This window comes from Tamandua tetradactyla, chromosome 25, assembly GCF_023851605.1.
Source record: "Tamandua tetradactyla isolate mTamTet1 chromosome 25, mTamTet1.pri, whole genome shotgun sequence".
NCBI classification, from domain to species: Eukaryota; Metazoa; Chordata; class Mammalia; order Pilosa; family Myrmecophagidae; genus Tamandua; species Tamandua tetradactyla.
The window spans coordinates 3,747,359-3,764,427 of NC_135351.1; the positions used below are offsets into that span (position 1 = coordinate 3,747,359).

Below are 17,069 nucleotides of genomic sequence, written 5' to 3' on the forward strand. Positions count from 1 at the left end.
TAATTTATGAAATGCATATATACATATATTTACATTTAAGGAATGTCACAATGTATTACTCAGAAAACCAATTTATTGTATCCTTCCAAATTTCTACCTTACCTTATACAACATTTTTTCACATGCTATTTTTCTTTAGATGACATATTTCCATGGCAAGAGTAGGGCCACTGGCTTACAGAGCACTCAATTTTAATTTGTACTTTCTGACAAAATGGAGTATAACGCTTTTCCATCCCACAGTTTCCATTGTTCCATATTAAATTTTAAAAAGTAGAAAGCTGGTTTAAATAAGGATTTCAAATATTTCTTGAGAAAAACACCATCTACTAAAACCTGCCAATCGATTCTTCCCCAAAAGTATGGGTTTTTTAAAGAAATATTTTGAACTTTTCATTCTTAGGTTTTATTAACCCTTGTGTTTACACTAGACAAGATACATGATTATAATGACAGGCATAATACCACTATAAAAACAAATCACACGATCGTAGAAATTCAGGGTTGAAAGAGATCTGAAAGAGCAAAGAACCTAACTCCTCCTGCTTCCCAAAGCCCCACACCCCATTTTACAGATGAGGAAACTGAGGTCCTGAGAGGTTACTTGCTTTGCTCAGAAGTGTTTCATTTATTTGATTATAAAGACTCTGAGAGTCTAATTCCTTCTTTTTCTAATGATAAAGAAAAAATAGCCAATACAATTACTTAGCAGTTTTTGTATCTCAATATCAGTCAGAGATGTAAATGAGCGAGGCTTAAATAATAAAATAATTATATAATTACAACTGGTTAAATAAATGTATAAAACTTGGTCAGTACAGTGAAATCCTTACTTCATGTGCCCATCTTCTAGTTGCCTTTAAGATTAATCACAAATGCCTTCAATATAGATAACGTACATTTTTAGTAGTTAGCCATGTCTAACTATATGTTTTTCTAATCTCCTAAATATTGCAACAGTTGTCTTTCTTCCTTATACTGATGTTTTATTAAGATGCCCATATATACAACACTCTATTTTATTTAACTTTACAAAGCTCTATTCATAAAATGCTAAAGGCCTGATAAAATTTAAATAAACTACAGATTATTCAGTAAGGGGCTTGAAATGTTACAACAAACATATCTTTAGTTTAACTAAAACAGATAAAGGAATGTAACTAAAAAGCAAATGACAATAGAATCTATATAATTGAGAAACACAGATAATATATATAGTACCAGATCCTAGAGCTAATATTTTCAAAAAATAACAAATAAAAATGTGATTGAAACATTACACAAAATATTGCATGCTAACATCTGGAATTAACATTACTGCAGTGGGGGAAATGAAGTGTCCCTGAAAAATAAAGGTAAGCACTAAACCTCAGAAGTTTATTGTTATTGTTTTACACATAGAAATGTAATTCTTATCCAGAGAGCTGATTTCACTACAAGTTTTCAACTGTACTTGTATTTTCTGTAAGAATACAAGAAAATGAGTAAGATGAGTCATTTGTCAATTTCTTTGTCAACTTCTAGTTTATTATGAAAAAAGATACAACAAAGCTACAATGTTTCTATTAAATATTTCATGAGCACTGCCATCATGGAGCTTTTTTTAAAGTCACAATGTTCAATGACCAAATTTTACTAAAAAGTTTTTACTGAAAGTACTAATTTAGGTATATGAAACCTTTCTATATTATAAAGCATGGATTTTTACTAGTTTGCAATTAAAAATCTTTGACCACATGACTATATAACTAGGATGTTTACAAACTAAAATAACTAGGATGTTTACAAACTGAAATCTGTTGCCTATTAAAATACTTCTTTTCCAAAAGGTTGGTCACATCCATAATGACATATCTATAAATCATTTCAGAATCAGCATGGTAGAAAACATTCACAAAAAGAAAAAGAAATTCAATGAAACTTGTCAAAAGAGAAAACCCAAGAAAAAATGACAAGCTAATATTTTACTCTTTGGTTGCTTTTGTAACCGAGATTCACAGATTAGTCTTTGGATCCTGTGCCAAAAAGTTGCACCACCAAGACTCATCATTATCATATAAGACATTCAGCTTGATCACTGGCATCTTCAGGAATAACTGTGAGAAAGAGGCAGAAAGGCATGGAGAGAGAAATTACAGCTATAAAAGAATTTCCCATAAAATGAATGAATATATCAAATCTATATGAGATCATCCCTCAAAGAATAGAAATTACGAGTAGCACATTTATGAATCTAAATGTTCAATCCTATAATAACGATACAACCTATAAAAGAAAGCAATTTTTAAAAGGATAAACTTGGGGCCCAAATTGTACTTTAGGGCAGTTGCATAAAATTAAAATTTTTTGCACTGATTATGAGTACTTCATGAAAATAATAAGCACGTGAAAAAATATACTTTGGAATTACAGTCTCTCGCATCTATCAGTTAAATAATTTTCAAAGCATTTATACATTTCAAATAAAAGAAGGTATAATTTGGAAATAATAAGAAAGAAAAGCTAAGAATTATAAACACAAATATTTTGGTAGTATAATTCCAAACAATAGAGTACACTCTAATTCACTGATCAACTGGAATGCTACTTAGTTAATTAATTGAAAGTTAAAACAATTAAGAAAGGCAGTGTACTCAGAAGAAGCACTACTTAAGCTATTATTAAATTATAGTGGAAACATTTTAAATATCTAAGATTAAGCCATTTTACAAATGTACAACTATCATAAAGTAAAACTGGTGATGAAATATCAAAAAATTTTTCAAAGGCCTCTGAAACTGATATAAACTGTTTTTCTAGTTTTAAAAGTACATGAAAAAATTATTTATGAAGTTCACTCTTTTTAAAATTCTGTTTAAAAGGTTATAGACAAATTGAAAAAATTTAAATTATTCAATATTTGATTATGTACAAAGTATTTATATAATTTTATTAAGGAAAACTAACACACCAGTATGTCAGTATTAAGAAAACCAATCTATTGGCAAAAATGTTTTAGAACAACGTTCTTCTGTTAATAAGCAAACAAAATCACTTAGATTTGTTTATTTTAGACATGATTCTTTTAAACCTAAGCAGTTAGGGGAAGCAGTACTGCAAAACTGTTCTTTTTATGAAAACTGCAGTAATAAAAAGGTCACATAAATAATCTCCCACTGCATATAGTAACTGCCAAAGAGGGGGAAAAAGGGCAAAAGAAAAAGTACGCAGTCATCCACAAAACATTACATTCTGGTAAAACCCTGTTTGTTTTCAAACAGCATACGTTGATTTAAAATCCTTCAATAGATACATCGGATATTTCAATAATTATTTACAAAGAAATTTATATATAATTGTGACTAATTTGAGATCTTATAATGTGATTTCAAGAAATGTATGGTGATGAAAGTTCATCTTGTAAAATTCCATTTAATTAAATTTAAAGCACAGAAAATTATAAAATAAATATATGTTTAGAAATCAAATTATCTTCACTTCTGTTGTTCACACAGCCCACTATACTAAGAAAATTAAAGTAATATGGCCCAACAAAACTAAATATATGTAAATATATATATCTTCTCTTTCTAACCAATATATGACAGAGTATAACCATTTAATCACTAATAAGTAACAAGCAGCAGCTAGAATATGTTTTATGCTTCATTAAAATAACATTGAGGCCCATTACAGTACACAGCAAATGATGCTGGAAACCACCTTACCCCCTTGCAAACCACATTCTCTTCTAACCTCATTTCGTTGAAACAGCTACAGAGGGAACGGCAATACTCTCAAGTAACGCTTTATTAAGTATGGGAAATAAATTATATTAAGTGTTATTTTTTTGAACCAAGAAATGAGGGAAGGGGTTGTTAAGATATCAAATTTACTAAGAAAATAATTATGTGAGAAATAAGTTTCTGTCACAAGAGAGACTTGCCAGATATTGCTTTTAAGCAAGTTGTTATACACACCTTTAGAATCAATTTTGTGTCACAGAGATTAGTCTGAGGTACAAAATTGCATGAGAGTAGGTCAGAAAAAGGGGGTTGGGTGGGGGGCAAACAGGGGTATGGGAAATGTTTTCCTGAATAACAGCAGCATTCCTTTAATTGTTATTAAGAAGCCCTTATAAGTAGTAAGAAACTGATGTGATTCAATAGTTCAGGACGTGTCACAAATTGCTTTTTTATAACTTTCTTCCTTAGATCAGGTTTCTCATAAATACGATTCTACTTCAGTAGATCCTCATGTCTGTGATTTCACTAAATTCAATGCTAAAACTTGAAAACTACCTTGGAAATTTGTGAGCAGCCACAGGAAAGTCCTCAGTAGTAGACACGCATTATAATGATGACTACCATCTTTTATAGTGATTGTGTTATTATGTCGGAATGCTAACTAGGACATAAAATGACTTGATAATTGCAAACGCATTCTGAAGAAACAGATTTGTACTTGTGCAGTTAATAGCAAGTCCAGTGTGGGGACTGGAACATAATAGACTGCAGTTCCATTTTCTAAAACGCTGACATTTGAGCAAATGTTCCCATGGAATGTTTGCCCAATTCGTGGACTGACATTTCCTCTTGGTAACTCGCTTCACTAAGGAGACAGGCAGGCCAAGCTCTACAGCGCCTGCAGGCAGCAGACCAGGATCAGCCGCTGCAGCCTGTGTGTGCTTTCCTTCTACTCTCTCCCTACCACCCCCTAGCCTTTCATTGTCTCTTTGTTTTGACATGCATATTATCTTAGTTGATTTCAATCTTGCATGAGTAGATGACATACCTTAAAAGATTACGTTTTCCCACCTGGATCTGTCCAGAAATTCAATGAATTATAGCTTCTCACAGCCTTCTTCATTCTCCTATACTCTTGGGTTATCAATAGTAGCTTGCTTTCTTATTTCATGTCTAACTGCAGGACATACAAAGCTACGTTGATACAACTCAGTTTACGCTGTCACTCATCTTTCATTATATGAAGCTGGACTTCTATTGTCCATAACACTTTGCTGCCATCTATGTGTATAAAAGAGCACAACACTCTTCCATGCCCCAGAAACTTCCTCGGTTCCCTCTATCTAGAAAAAATTCCACCTCTAATCCAGACAGATAAAGAGGGAAGCTTCAGGATAATTCGCTTCCTCACCAAAACACATAAACTGATCAGGAATTTCTATTTCTTTCTCAGCAAGGTAACTTTACAAAGAATGCTGAGGGTACATTATTAAATGTAATATTATTTAACAAAAACAAAGAGCAATATGTTTTATTTCTGCTACTGTTGTTGATAAGTTTTAGCTAATATGGTAACTTGTATTTTAGGAAAGAGTTATGGATTTATGATTGAAAAAGAAAATGCAAAACAAGAAAAAGTTGAAAAGTTTAAAGTCCCTTAAGTAAATAATTTCAATCAAATCCGTTAATTTTTATAAAACTGCAATCTGAATATTATGTTAAATATGGTGAAATGATCACTGAGCCAAAACACCTTTATAATATTCAACATAAAGTTAAATGTAAAACAAACAAATTTAAACAACCGACATTTCAAATACTGTGTTCTAATAATCAACTATCAAACACTGGGAGGCTTTTTGCTAGAGAAAATGGGGAATTATCTAAGAACATGCTAGAGACCCTCTAAGTCTCCCCGTTAGCACTGACCATACTGGTTCTGAATTGTCCTGACAACACTCCTCTGTGAATCCATATGGGAACCTAAAAATAAAATCTGTCTACTACTCTGGCATTTAACAATTAATTCACATAGTAAAGGCAAAGATTGATATTTATAATCAGGACTTACTGATGTGTGTTAATAATCCTAAAATATACTCCTTAAAAGTTTATTTTGTCAAGACCACAAATTTCAAAAAGGGTCTTTCTTGTTAAAAAAAAAACTGACATCAATAAAATCTATGGGGGTGAGAATGGAAAGGAGGCTCAGTAAGGAAAAGGTTTTATTCCCTAATGTACCAAATAATAAAAGCTCAAACTAGTTGCACACTCTATATCAACTGCCATTTATAACAAATGCACAACTACTATCAAGACAATGGTTTAACCTCAGGTAAATATTTATTTTAATCCTTAACACTACAACTACCTGCGTTGACAACTTTTTCTAAGCAATTCTTGGCCTAAACTAATTCAATGACCAACTTAACATAATTTAACATGCCAAACCAAGCCTTTATGCATAGTTTACTCATAAATAAGGCAAATTCAAATTCACTGTAGATGATTTTTAAATTAACATCTCCAAACAACGCACACATTATGCCACTATAACAAAAAAACAGTACCATAATACCTACTAATGTCTGACGGTATACATTTCAAAGAATACAAATCTGAAAAATTAAAACAATTTTCTTATAATTTATTCCTTGTCAGCACAGGTACGGTATGCAATTGATGATTTATGGTAGAAATTAACAGAAAATTTTTCATATATTAAATTTATCTGAAATAAAGAGGGTTTCATTTTATCATACTGCATCTAACTTTAAGAAAAAAATTTACAAACTCCAACTTTTACTATAAGGCTAAAATGGTAATCAGATAATTATTTTTTTTATGTCAAGCTCTATTAGGTATTTAAAAAAAGAGAAGTTAAGTTTAATTTCTTAAATTTTTACAATCTTTTTTGGGTGGGTAGGGGCAAATATATCCAACAGTGGTAACTATACAAGGTATTACTTAATTTCTGCATCTTGATGTATGCTAATTACATATTCTAATCTAACCGGAAATTCTAAAAAGTTTTCCATTCATCATTAAAGTCAAAAACAAAAAGCTTCACAATACCCTCGCTGATTTACTCTTTGTTTACCACTTGTGTTTAAAAATATATCTATAAACGGATATTAAGGTAAGCATGGGCATTTAATTAGGTGCATTAATTTTAGCTCCATAAGCAGAAAATAATATATAGGATTTTATTTAGTAAATAAGTTGCTATTGTAAGTGTACTAATGGCGTAAAACCCAACAAACATAACTTTGTGTGGTCTGCTAATTATAAGCAAAATTCCAAACATTATTAGCTGTTATCAAAATTACAATACCACCTAGATCTAATAAAACAGAACAATCTGTTTGAACAAGGAGAGGAGAACTTTCATAGAGTGTTCTTTCTCATATAAATCCTTAATGGACTATAAAGGAGTTTTTAAGTGGCTTAAGATTTGAATTCAATTGCTCAAATACATAACAGGCTTCCACGAAAAATTTGAGCCAGATGACACACAATCACCCACCAACAATATGCACTCCCTCCTTACCCTCATGATTATAAGATAAAAAGTGCTAAACTTCTGCTTAAGAACCAGGGAACTGACTAGCCATACTGATATTAATGGAGCTTATACATTGTAAACTTAAACATTAAACCATAAAATGAGAAAGGTTTATATTGCAATTTTGCCCTGTAACAAACAAAAGTGGTCATCACTTTATTAAATGTCATAGGGACTGTGCTTGCCCAGGTAAGAGGACAGCAGGATCAGTTAGGAAGAAATGGGCATTTCTATAGCAAAATAAACAGGTACAAATGCAGCTCTGCTTGAGCACTAGAGGACTGTAAACTATCTAGTGGCTAAATGTACCCAATATTTGTTCAACTTACCTACTCACTTCACCAGTAAGGGAGCTAATTCTTCCAGAACAGATACATTATAGTATACATGGATATTAGGTCTAAACACAAATACAGGTTATTAATTTTCAGGTTCTCAAAGTCACACTCACTTTTGCACTAAGTAAAGCATTCTGCCCCTATTGTACTTTCATAGTTTCAACATTAATAATTTACTAACAAACTACAGTGATTTTATGTTGCCCTGAGAGTAAACAAAAATTACATGATGATTAAGAATACATTTTAAACCTCATAAAGTATAAAAGGCTATAAAACTTTATAAATTCACTAAGTAAAATACATTGTCTTCATAGACCCAATATGGAGGCATAATTTGTGTACACTAATATGTGAACAAAAATGTATCTGTAGTATTTAAAAGAAAGTATTTTTTACAATCTTAGAAAATAGGTTAACTGATACTATAGTCATATAACTGGCTCAGCAATTTCCTAAAAAAAAAAAATTAATGATGCAAATCAGAAGAAACTGTTCAGTCTAATTATCAAGCCATCAATCTTTCCGATTCCATGAGTAGCAAATATTATTAGCCTCCCATAGCATTTACAAACTAGCACTGTATAAGCACTCATTATAAAATATAAAAATTTTTATATTGAATGGAATTGACTATCCTAACCAAAATTTTAATTATTCTTGCTGAGTTAGCACTGTGGGTTTCTTTTTCCCTATATACTAATTTCATTTTAGGATCACTGATGTGCTAAAATTCTACTTTGTACTATAGTATTTGGGGATCTTCCTTAATATGTAATCATTACCCATATGGTATTAATTATAACCAGCTTCCTTCACTAAGGGAAAAAAGAATGTTTTCAATTCAAACCTACTTTTTACACCAAAATTTGTTTTACTATAGTAAATGGTAGGATGACAAAAGAGGTGAAACTTCAAACATCAGAGTCTTGGCATTATCACCCCCTCATATTTCAATGATACCTGTTCTCAGTTTAGTGTTATGAAAAAAGAAAACCAAGTGGTATCAGCTCTAGGCTCTAGTCTAAATAATCAGCTCTGCCCCTTACCTACTGGAAGTCGAAGGCAAGGCACTTGGGGAAATAAGAGGCTGGAGCTGGCTCACCACCAAGATCTCTTTCCCCTCAGAATTCTATGGCTCCAATTAATAAATAACAAAGCATCCAAAATATCATTTCCCTTTATAATATGTCATGACAAGTTAACATTTAAGTGGCTGGAACTACAGGCTTCTGAATGAGGGAAACATTCTTGCAAATAATTTCAAACAGCAGCCATGGGAAACAGCTGACCTCCCTCACAGGCAGAAGCAAAACGGAATGGCTCACTGGTTCACAAGGTAACCTGAGCCATCCATTTCACTGGATAATCTGCCTCACTTTAGCCTGAATAATGAGCAGAGAGCACCTGGGTTTAGAATGGAGAGGCAGAGTACCTAATGTCCATTCCCATTGCCCTTTCCCAACCTCACACATTTGCTAGACCACTCCCTCATGATGCAGCTGGATCATTATATCCAGGAAATCCCCTGTGAGAAGTTGAGGGCATGAGACTGGTGGACACCAGGGAAAGAGTTTCACAATCATGTGCCAGTGCAAAAAGTCCATGGGTAGAAGCATGTCAAAAGAAACCACATCCCAAGCAGTAGTCAGTGTGTAGATGAGAAAACGGAGGCTTAGGCAAAGGCTGGGTACCCTGCCCCACATCACACAGCCAGCATGTGACAGAGCCAGGATCAGAGCCTATGGAAAGCCCCTAAGTGTGGTTCTGGACCACTGGTCATGACAGGTCCCTCCCCAGAGATTCTGGATCAGAAGTCCTGAATTTAGAATGTGCCCCACGAATTGCGAATGCACCCCTGAGTTGAAAACCCTCACCTTGCCCTATGGTCTCTCGTGAACATGTTCCTTCTCTCTGCCCCAAGCACAGTGCCTGCTGCTCTCCCACAACACCCATCAAAATGTTTTGCATCCATGTATTTCCTTCTGTGTCTCCCCACCACCTCCCCGCCCCACATGCTGTGGGCACAGGACCTGGTAAAAGGAACTAGCTAAACAGATAGGTTATATGGTGATGGTTACACAACTGGACATAATGAAGTATAAAATAGAGCTATGTGGAATATGGGGCTAGACCTAAACCTATGATGAAACGATACTCTGACAGGTCTCTACTTGGCCCACTCCCTCTTTATTCTAATAGCAATAGCTGTGCTCCTGGCCTTTTCCTCACTGTCCTGCTCTATTCACCTTGTGCAGGCTCCCCAGGATCCAAAATACATGGATGACCAAGCACACAGAAGAACAGTCATTCTCTGAGGTTTTGCCCTGGGTTTAATAACCCCATACCCTTGTTACGAATACACAGTAAAGGGCCACATTGCTGCAATTCTATTTTGTTCTAAAACTGGGTTAATCAGGCACTAACCAGCCAAAAAATGCAATCCTCCCAATCCGGTAAGTTATCCAACCCCTCTCTTCTACATGTTCTTATATTACAATTATTACCAGTAGAGATAATTTTTTCTTAGATAAATAAATAAAATACATTATAGAATACGAAGACCTGAGTTCTACTCCCCTGATTGGCCAGTAACCAGATGTATAACTTTGAGCAGGTAACTTCATTTGCAAAAATGAGAATTCAAATTAAATTATTTCTAAAGCACCTTCCAGCTCTAAGTTCCATGACTATAAAATTTTCATTTCTCTGGAAAGAAAAACAAGGCAATTCCAAGATGATATTGTGAGAAGAAAGAGAGTAACACTGGACTCGATTCACTGTATAAAGAAGGTTTTAAAACAACACCGACTTCATGAATGACATAAAATTATCAACAAAGTAGTTAGAAATGATAGAAAAATCTAAAACATAACAATAGTGAAGGTTGAACAGAAAAAAAATTAAACAAAAACCACTGAAAACTATCACTGACAAAACCCCTCGCCACAAAAAAAAAAAAAAAAAAAAAAAAAAAAAGCAGGGTCCCAAACACTCTCTTCAACAAAATGGGCAGGACTACATATTGGATAATTTGTTCCTACTTGGGTGATATCATCATGCTAGGTTTAACTGCTTTTAATAACTAGTACATTTCAGTCATCTCTCACTTTCTCCCACATAAGATCAAATCAGCCTTTCAATGACCTACTTCATGAGTCATAATTTTTTCTGTTTATGATTCAGAAAAATGTCTTCAGTCAGTATTTCCCAGACTGCTGTGGGTTTATTCCAAGAACCAATTTCATCTTCATTGGTTTCCTACAGGAAACCAGACCAACTTCCTATTATTTAATTTTCCTTACTTTTAGCATTCCATAGCCCACATCAAATTAACTGGAAGTGAGAGTGATAGGAGACTTTATCCTGCACAAAGTGAAGCCAACACAAACAATGCCCAGTCTAGAAGTCACGGTTTCAAAATTAAACACAAAACATGCTAATATTAGAACATCCTTTCAAAAAAGCACCAAACCAAATAATAATATGAAGAAATTTATTTGAATTAACCTTATTGCAAGCATTTCACTTCCAGAAAGAATGTTTCTTTTGTTAAAAAAAAAAAACCACATTGTCTATGAATATAGGAAATCCTACAAAGCTAATTAGTATAGAGATGTCAGTTATAAATAAGAAAATACATATTCTCCTTCCTAATTACCTAACAACCTGAGAGGAAAACAGACAGACAACTGAAACCTAATGCACAGCACCTTGGAGTGGTCAGGGAATAAAGTGCCCCAGGAAGCTGGGAGGAGAGCAGGCTGTTATTTGTTATCACTCCACTGTCATCATGCCAGTCCCCTACCCCACATTCACTCTTTCCTTACTAAAAATCAATCTGTTACTAGATCACAGCATAAATAGTGGTATGGAACACGGGCATTTAAAGGTTACACTAACAGTGATTGTAATCATACTATTTCTCTAAAATACTAAAATCCTAGTTATAACTGACATTTATTCTTACATACTACACAGAACTGCTTAGAAAAAAAACGATTTCTGAATGTGAAGAACTTTGGTATAAATACGCATTGGAGTCTCTTTGGCTTCTTTCCATTCTTATCCTTCTTGATTGCATGCTGCCAAGTAAGAATTATTTTATCCCCACATTCAAACATTGCTACATTAAAAGAAGAAGACCTAAAAAGGATGCCTTGAAGGCAATATATTATATATAGATAAGTCAAGAAACCTGAAATATTCAAGTAGTGATTCTCAAAGTAGGGTCCTCAGGCCAGCATTACCGGATATCCTCTGGACATGTTCTAGAAATGCAAGGTCTCAGACCCCACCCTAGACCTAGAATCAGAAAGTGAGGACAGGCCCAGCACCCACAGGTGATACTGACATAAGCTTTCGCTATCTTATTCAGGAAATTTCCAGAAAAGAATACACTTGATTTACATTTCTCTCTAACCACTGAACTTCTAAATCCCTATGCTTTAATTCATTCTATCACATCACTAAGATACTCTTGGTAAAAGTTACAAAGTTATTCCAACTGCCAAAGCCAAAAGCCTTTTCCTGATCCTCATTTCCATGACTTATCTGAAGCATCCAGCACTGCTGACAGGTCCCAAATCCTTGATATCTGTGACATGATTCCATCCTCTAGTCTCTCCATCTCCTTCTTTCCTGTGGCTACTCTTTCTCCTCCCACCCTCTAAAAGCCCTGTTCCCCAAGATTAGATCTTCAGTTTTCTATCCCTTTCTCAAATACTCAAACAGATGAATTTGCATCTCTATACCCCAAACCTCTCTCAAGCCTAAAAACAAAATTTTAACATTTTTTTGGTGAAATATAACATATGCAGAAAAAAAGTAATACATTTCCAAGTATGTTTTAAAAAGTAGTTACAGAACAGATTTTAAAGTTTGGTGTGGGTTACAGTTCCAGTTTCTTCTAGCTGCTCAATACACTGGGGACCAAAAGAAATATCAATATAATGATTCAGTAGTCATATTCATTTGTTAAATCCTATCTTCTCTGTAACACTCCTCCTTCTCCTTTTTGTGAAAAATAACATATACAAAAAGGCAATAAATTTCAAAGTATATCGCAACAATTAGGTGTAGAAGAGATTTCAGAGTTCGGTGTGGGTTACAATTCCACAATTTTAGGTTTGTACTTCTAGCTGATCTAAGTACCGGAGACTAAAAGAAATATCAATATAATGATTCAGCAATCGTACCCATTTGCTAAAACCCTACCTTCTCTGTATAATTCTATCATTACCTTTGATCTTTCTCCCTCTCTTTAGGGGTATTTGGGCTATGGCCATTCTAACTTTTTCATGTTGGAAGGGGCTGTCAATAACATGGGATAGGGAGATGGAACTAACTGATATTCTGGAAAGCCGGGCCTCTCTGCTAATAACATTTTAAACTACTAGATGAACTGCTTTTCCCAAATGTCCATCCAGAACTGCCAGTTGAATCTATCTAACAGTGACTTTCTCGTTTCCCCTTCCCCACCCCAAAACAGTCCCTCTTTGAAAAGCCTATATTTAGTGTTGGTGCTATGAACTGCCTGGCCCTCTGTGCGTGAAAACACAGCATCAGCTTTCCCTCTTCCCTGGCTACCACATCTAGTCAGCAGAGGAGTCTAGCCCTACAAGGTATTCTGTTTAATCCTTCTTTTTTCCATTTCTCATGCTGTCATCTCTATTCAACAGCTTCCTACCTCTTCTCTCTATCCTGCCAGTAAAATTCTTCTCTGAATGTACTTTTCCCCTGTTCAAATTCTTATAACGGTCACTCAAATACAGCCCAACTTCCTACCAGCCTTCTCAGCTTGCTTATCCAGAACACTCACTCCTTGCAAACATGCCCATAGTTTTCTCACTTCTAACTCCTGCCCTTTTGTTACTACCACCAACTCAATTAACAGTTTACCCCAACTGTGTCTGTAAATTTCCTCCCTATTCTTCAAAACTCAGATCCAGAGTCACTTCCCCCTTGACTCCATCCAGAACCTCTTCCGACTACAGTTCTCTCTTGCTCTCCTCTAAAGACTCAAAAGTATTTGTGCCTTATTTGAGCACTCATCACATCATTACTGCCACTATAGTTTATCCTCCACAGCACAAGTGGGTTTTACATACCTGTGTCTCCACACTGTACCATGCATGATACCTTGCACTAGACAAATATTTGTTAAAGGATAAAATGACCTACAAACCTAACCTTCCCATAATCCCATCTTTAGAAAAAGCAAGCAAAACATAATTTAAAAAAGACTTTACATACATAGCAACTTAGAAAGAGCTGAACTCAATCTCTTATGTTTTCTATACTTACAACCACTCCAGAATGATAAGCAAATATTACTACGTTGACTGAAAGCAAAGAAATTAGATAGAATTTTTGAACTACAAACACATTTTGGAGAAAGGGAAAAGACTGGCTCTTTCAATATTAAAATGACAGAGGGAATTGTTCTATAAATAAACCTTTATAAAATTTCCTGCATCTTCCCACCTTGCCAATTCATAGTTTCTAGAGGTGATAAACTATCTACATCACAAAGGAAACTTCTTAATCTAAAAGAAACTGAATAACAGAGCATTCATTCCAAAGCATTCTGTTTTGTCTGGAAGACACTCTCATGGCTGTTCAGGAAGATAAAAAAAGCACCCAGATGAATTAAAACTTTAAGATGGACTGATTGTTTCAACTATGGAAAATAAAGTCTTCATTCCTAGAGTGATAAAGAGAGTTGCTCCTTCTCTATAGGAAAAAAAAGTAGTAATAATCTCAAGACACAGAATGCATTAGGCACCCTTTCAAATTGAGAAAATACAATTACAAATTGAGAAAATAACAAACTGTTAGAAATACAATTTCTAACAGGTTTAAAACCTATTAGAAAAAAACAGCTCTACTCTAACCTAAAGACATTTCACAGCCTACATTTTAAATCTGGATATAGTACAGAATCATCATAGATTAAAAATGAGGAAAAAAATTTTTATAGATGGCACAGGCAGATAAGAAGTGTTGACTGATATATGTGGTCATCTTTCAAGGTTAATATTTTAGAGGAAAATGTATTATAAGGAATTACAATTCAATTTTTATATTTAATATTAATTATAAGACTGGGCTTGCCCCTATATTTTTGGTATGACATCTGATTTCATTTGATCTACTTTATCACTTCTTCCTTAAATGAGCAGAGATATTTATAACAGACATAGCTTCTACTTTGCCTAAAGCTGGGATATGGAGAAACAGCAAATCGGCTTAAATGCTTTCTTTGAAATATGATTGCTGAATTAGTTCATTAGGCAACAAAAAATGCTCATAGATTTTCTTGGGCTTTTTTCACTGTTTAATAAGTGTTATTTACTTTTATTCCTAAACTCCACTAATTATCTGGGTTGAATAAAGATCTAGATAGAACTCATATCATCTCTTGCTTTAGGTCTCACTTATTCAAGTGAGCAGTAGGACACAGCAAGGAAAAGCTGAATTAAACCGATTCTTAAAACCCTGGAGATGGGCTTCTCAGATTACTGCAATTTGTTCTAGAATCACAATCTATATAAATTTAGATAAGCAACCAGAGTTTCTGAATAAAAGGAAAGCAAGTCAACATGAGCTACATCACAGTGAGGAGAAAAGAGGCTATAGAGTTCTTCTTACAATGACTTCTACTACGCAAAAAAAAAAAACAAATTCAGCTAATCTTAACATATTATTGGGAATCAGAATATATTATTCTCTCGGTCAGTAATATCTCAGTCAGTAATATCAATCACTACTAAAAATTCATATTCTATTGAGTACCATCTTCAAACATTTTAACAGAACACTTCATTCACAATGCGATGTGCCATGGCAGAAAGCACATTGAAGTAGGGCTCAGGATCAAGCTAAATTAAATGAATACTGCTATTTTAATGTTAGTAGTAAGAATTTAGTAGATTGTTCCATAACAGAGAATACACATTTTAAATGTTGTTAGCATTTCTATCAGGATGTAATAATATCCAAATTAAAAGTGACAATTAAACTTGAAGAATAAAATCAGCGCATAGTAATGTCAAGAAGCAGCAGAAAAAACTAAAATACAGAATACCTCAAAGCCACAGCCAGACAAATGGAGATAATGAAAATTGCTTACTTTTACGTGGCTCTGGGCTCCTAAGTTGTAGATCTCTGTAGGTTTTACTTCATTAATTATCTTCACAAGACAGGTACTATCAGTGAGATCACCATAGTGCAATTTCATGTCTTCAGGATTCAAAAACATACCATTAGACAGCCAAAAACAACATAAGCCTCATTTGTTAAAATATCAACATTGAAATGAATCTTTTGAAAGTTTGAAAATCAGGGTCAAAATGGAAATGTTATATCTGATAGCCCTGGAGTAGGAGAGTGTAACTATCATCTTTAAAGAATCTAAACAGTAGAAAGATATTTATATATGCTGCCTGTATCTATATAGGATTTGTAGTGTTCAACTCAGATTAACTTTTTAAAATATCTCAATATCATTATGACAGATGTTATACAACAGTCATAAGCTCCCAGGTGATTGTAAAATGTGTCACATGAGAGTGAACTTAAGAATTCAGACAAAGAAAATCTTATAATAATGTGCACACACTCTAAAGAAATCTATAATACAGCTCTGCATTTGTTCAGATGCTTTCACCTAGCAATTTTTAAGTTCTTTCTAAACATCAATATCCAAACTTCCATGAAATGCCTGATATAGTGACATAATTGACTAAAGGACAATTAATCTATTCCAAATCCTAAATCTAAGCAGATACCCTAACTTCATTAATGTAAGAATTTAACATAGAGATGGATGACTTGCTAACAATCTTTTCATCATTTTACAAAATGCTGATCTATTTCTAGATCCAGTAGCAGCAGTATTCTGCGCGTTGCAAAAAAACTAAATTTCAAGGAGGATGCATTTATTAATTTAAATATTAAGGTGTAAAGCCTTTTCTTTGGACTGGATCGACTTCCTGATGATATTACCACTTGTACAAGTAACCCAAACCTTCAGATATTCAAAGGTTCTTCAACTGTATCATCCTTCCTAAACTGGAAAAACTGAAAGAATAACTCAGACTGAACTTGGAGTTAAAAACCCTGTGTGTTAGTTCCAGCTCTGCCTTTTCCTAGGTATATGACCTTGATAAAGTCACAACTTCTCTCTGCCCCCATTTCCTCTTTTGTAAAATGGTCTCCTTCACAACCTGGGAAGGTGCTGTAGCGTCAAATGAGAAGACACTGAAGCTTTGCTATGTAAACTGCACAGGTACATACAGGCCATTTTATTAGCAAAAATAAACAACTGCAAATATTGACAATAATCTGTAAAGCAATTAAAATGCAATTGCCATCTTTTTTTCACCTGAATCTACAACTTATTTTTAAAAATTAAGCATACAAAAACTGTTTTCCTTG

The 17,069-nt window shown here is 34.0% G+C and overlaps 1 protein-coding gene across 1 annotated transcript in view; it reads right to left on the minus strand.

Annotated features, from left to right (window-relative positions):
- GMDS (GDP-mannose 4,6-dehydratase) overlaps positions 1 to 17,069 on the minus strand; it is a 738,355-nt gene that overhangs the window by 539,900 nt on the left and 181,386 nt on the right. The window contains exon 4 of the mRNA XM_077143384.1: positions 15,763 to 15,872. Within this exon, the coding sequence (XP_076999499.1) occupies positions 15,763 to 15,872 (110 nt within the window). The remainder of the gene's footprint in view (positions 1 to 15,762; positions 15,873 to 17,069) is intronic.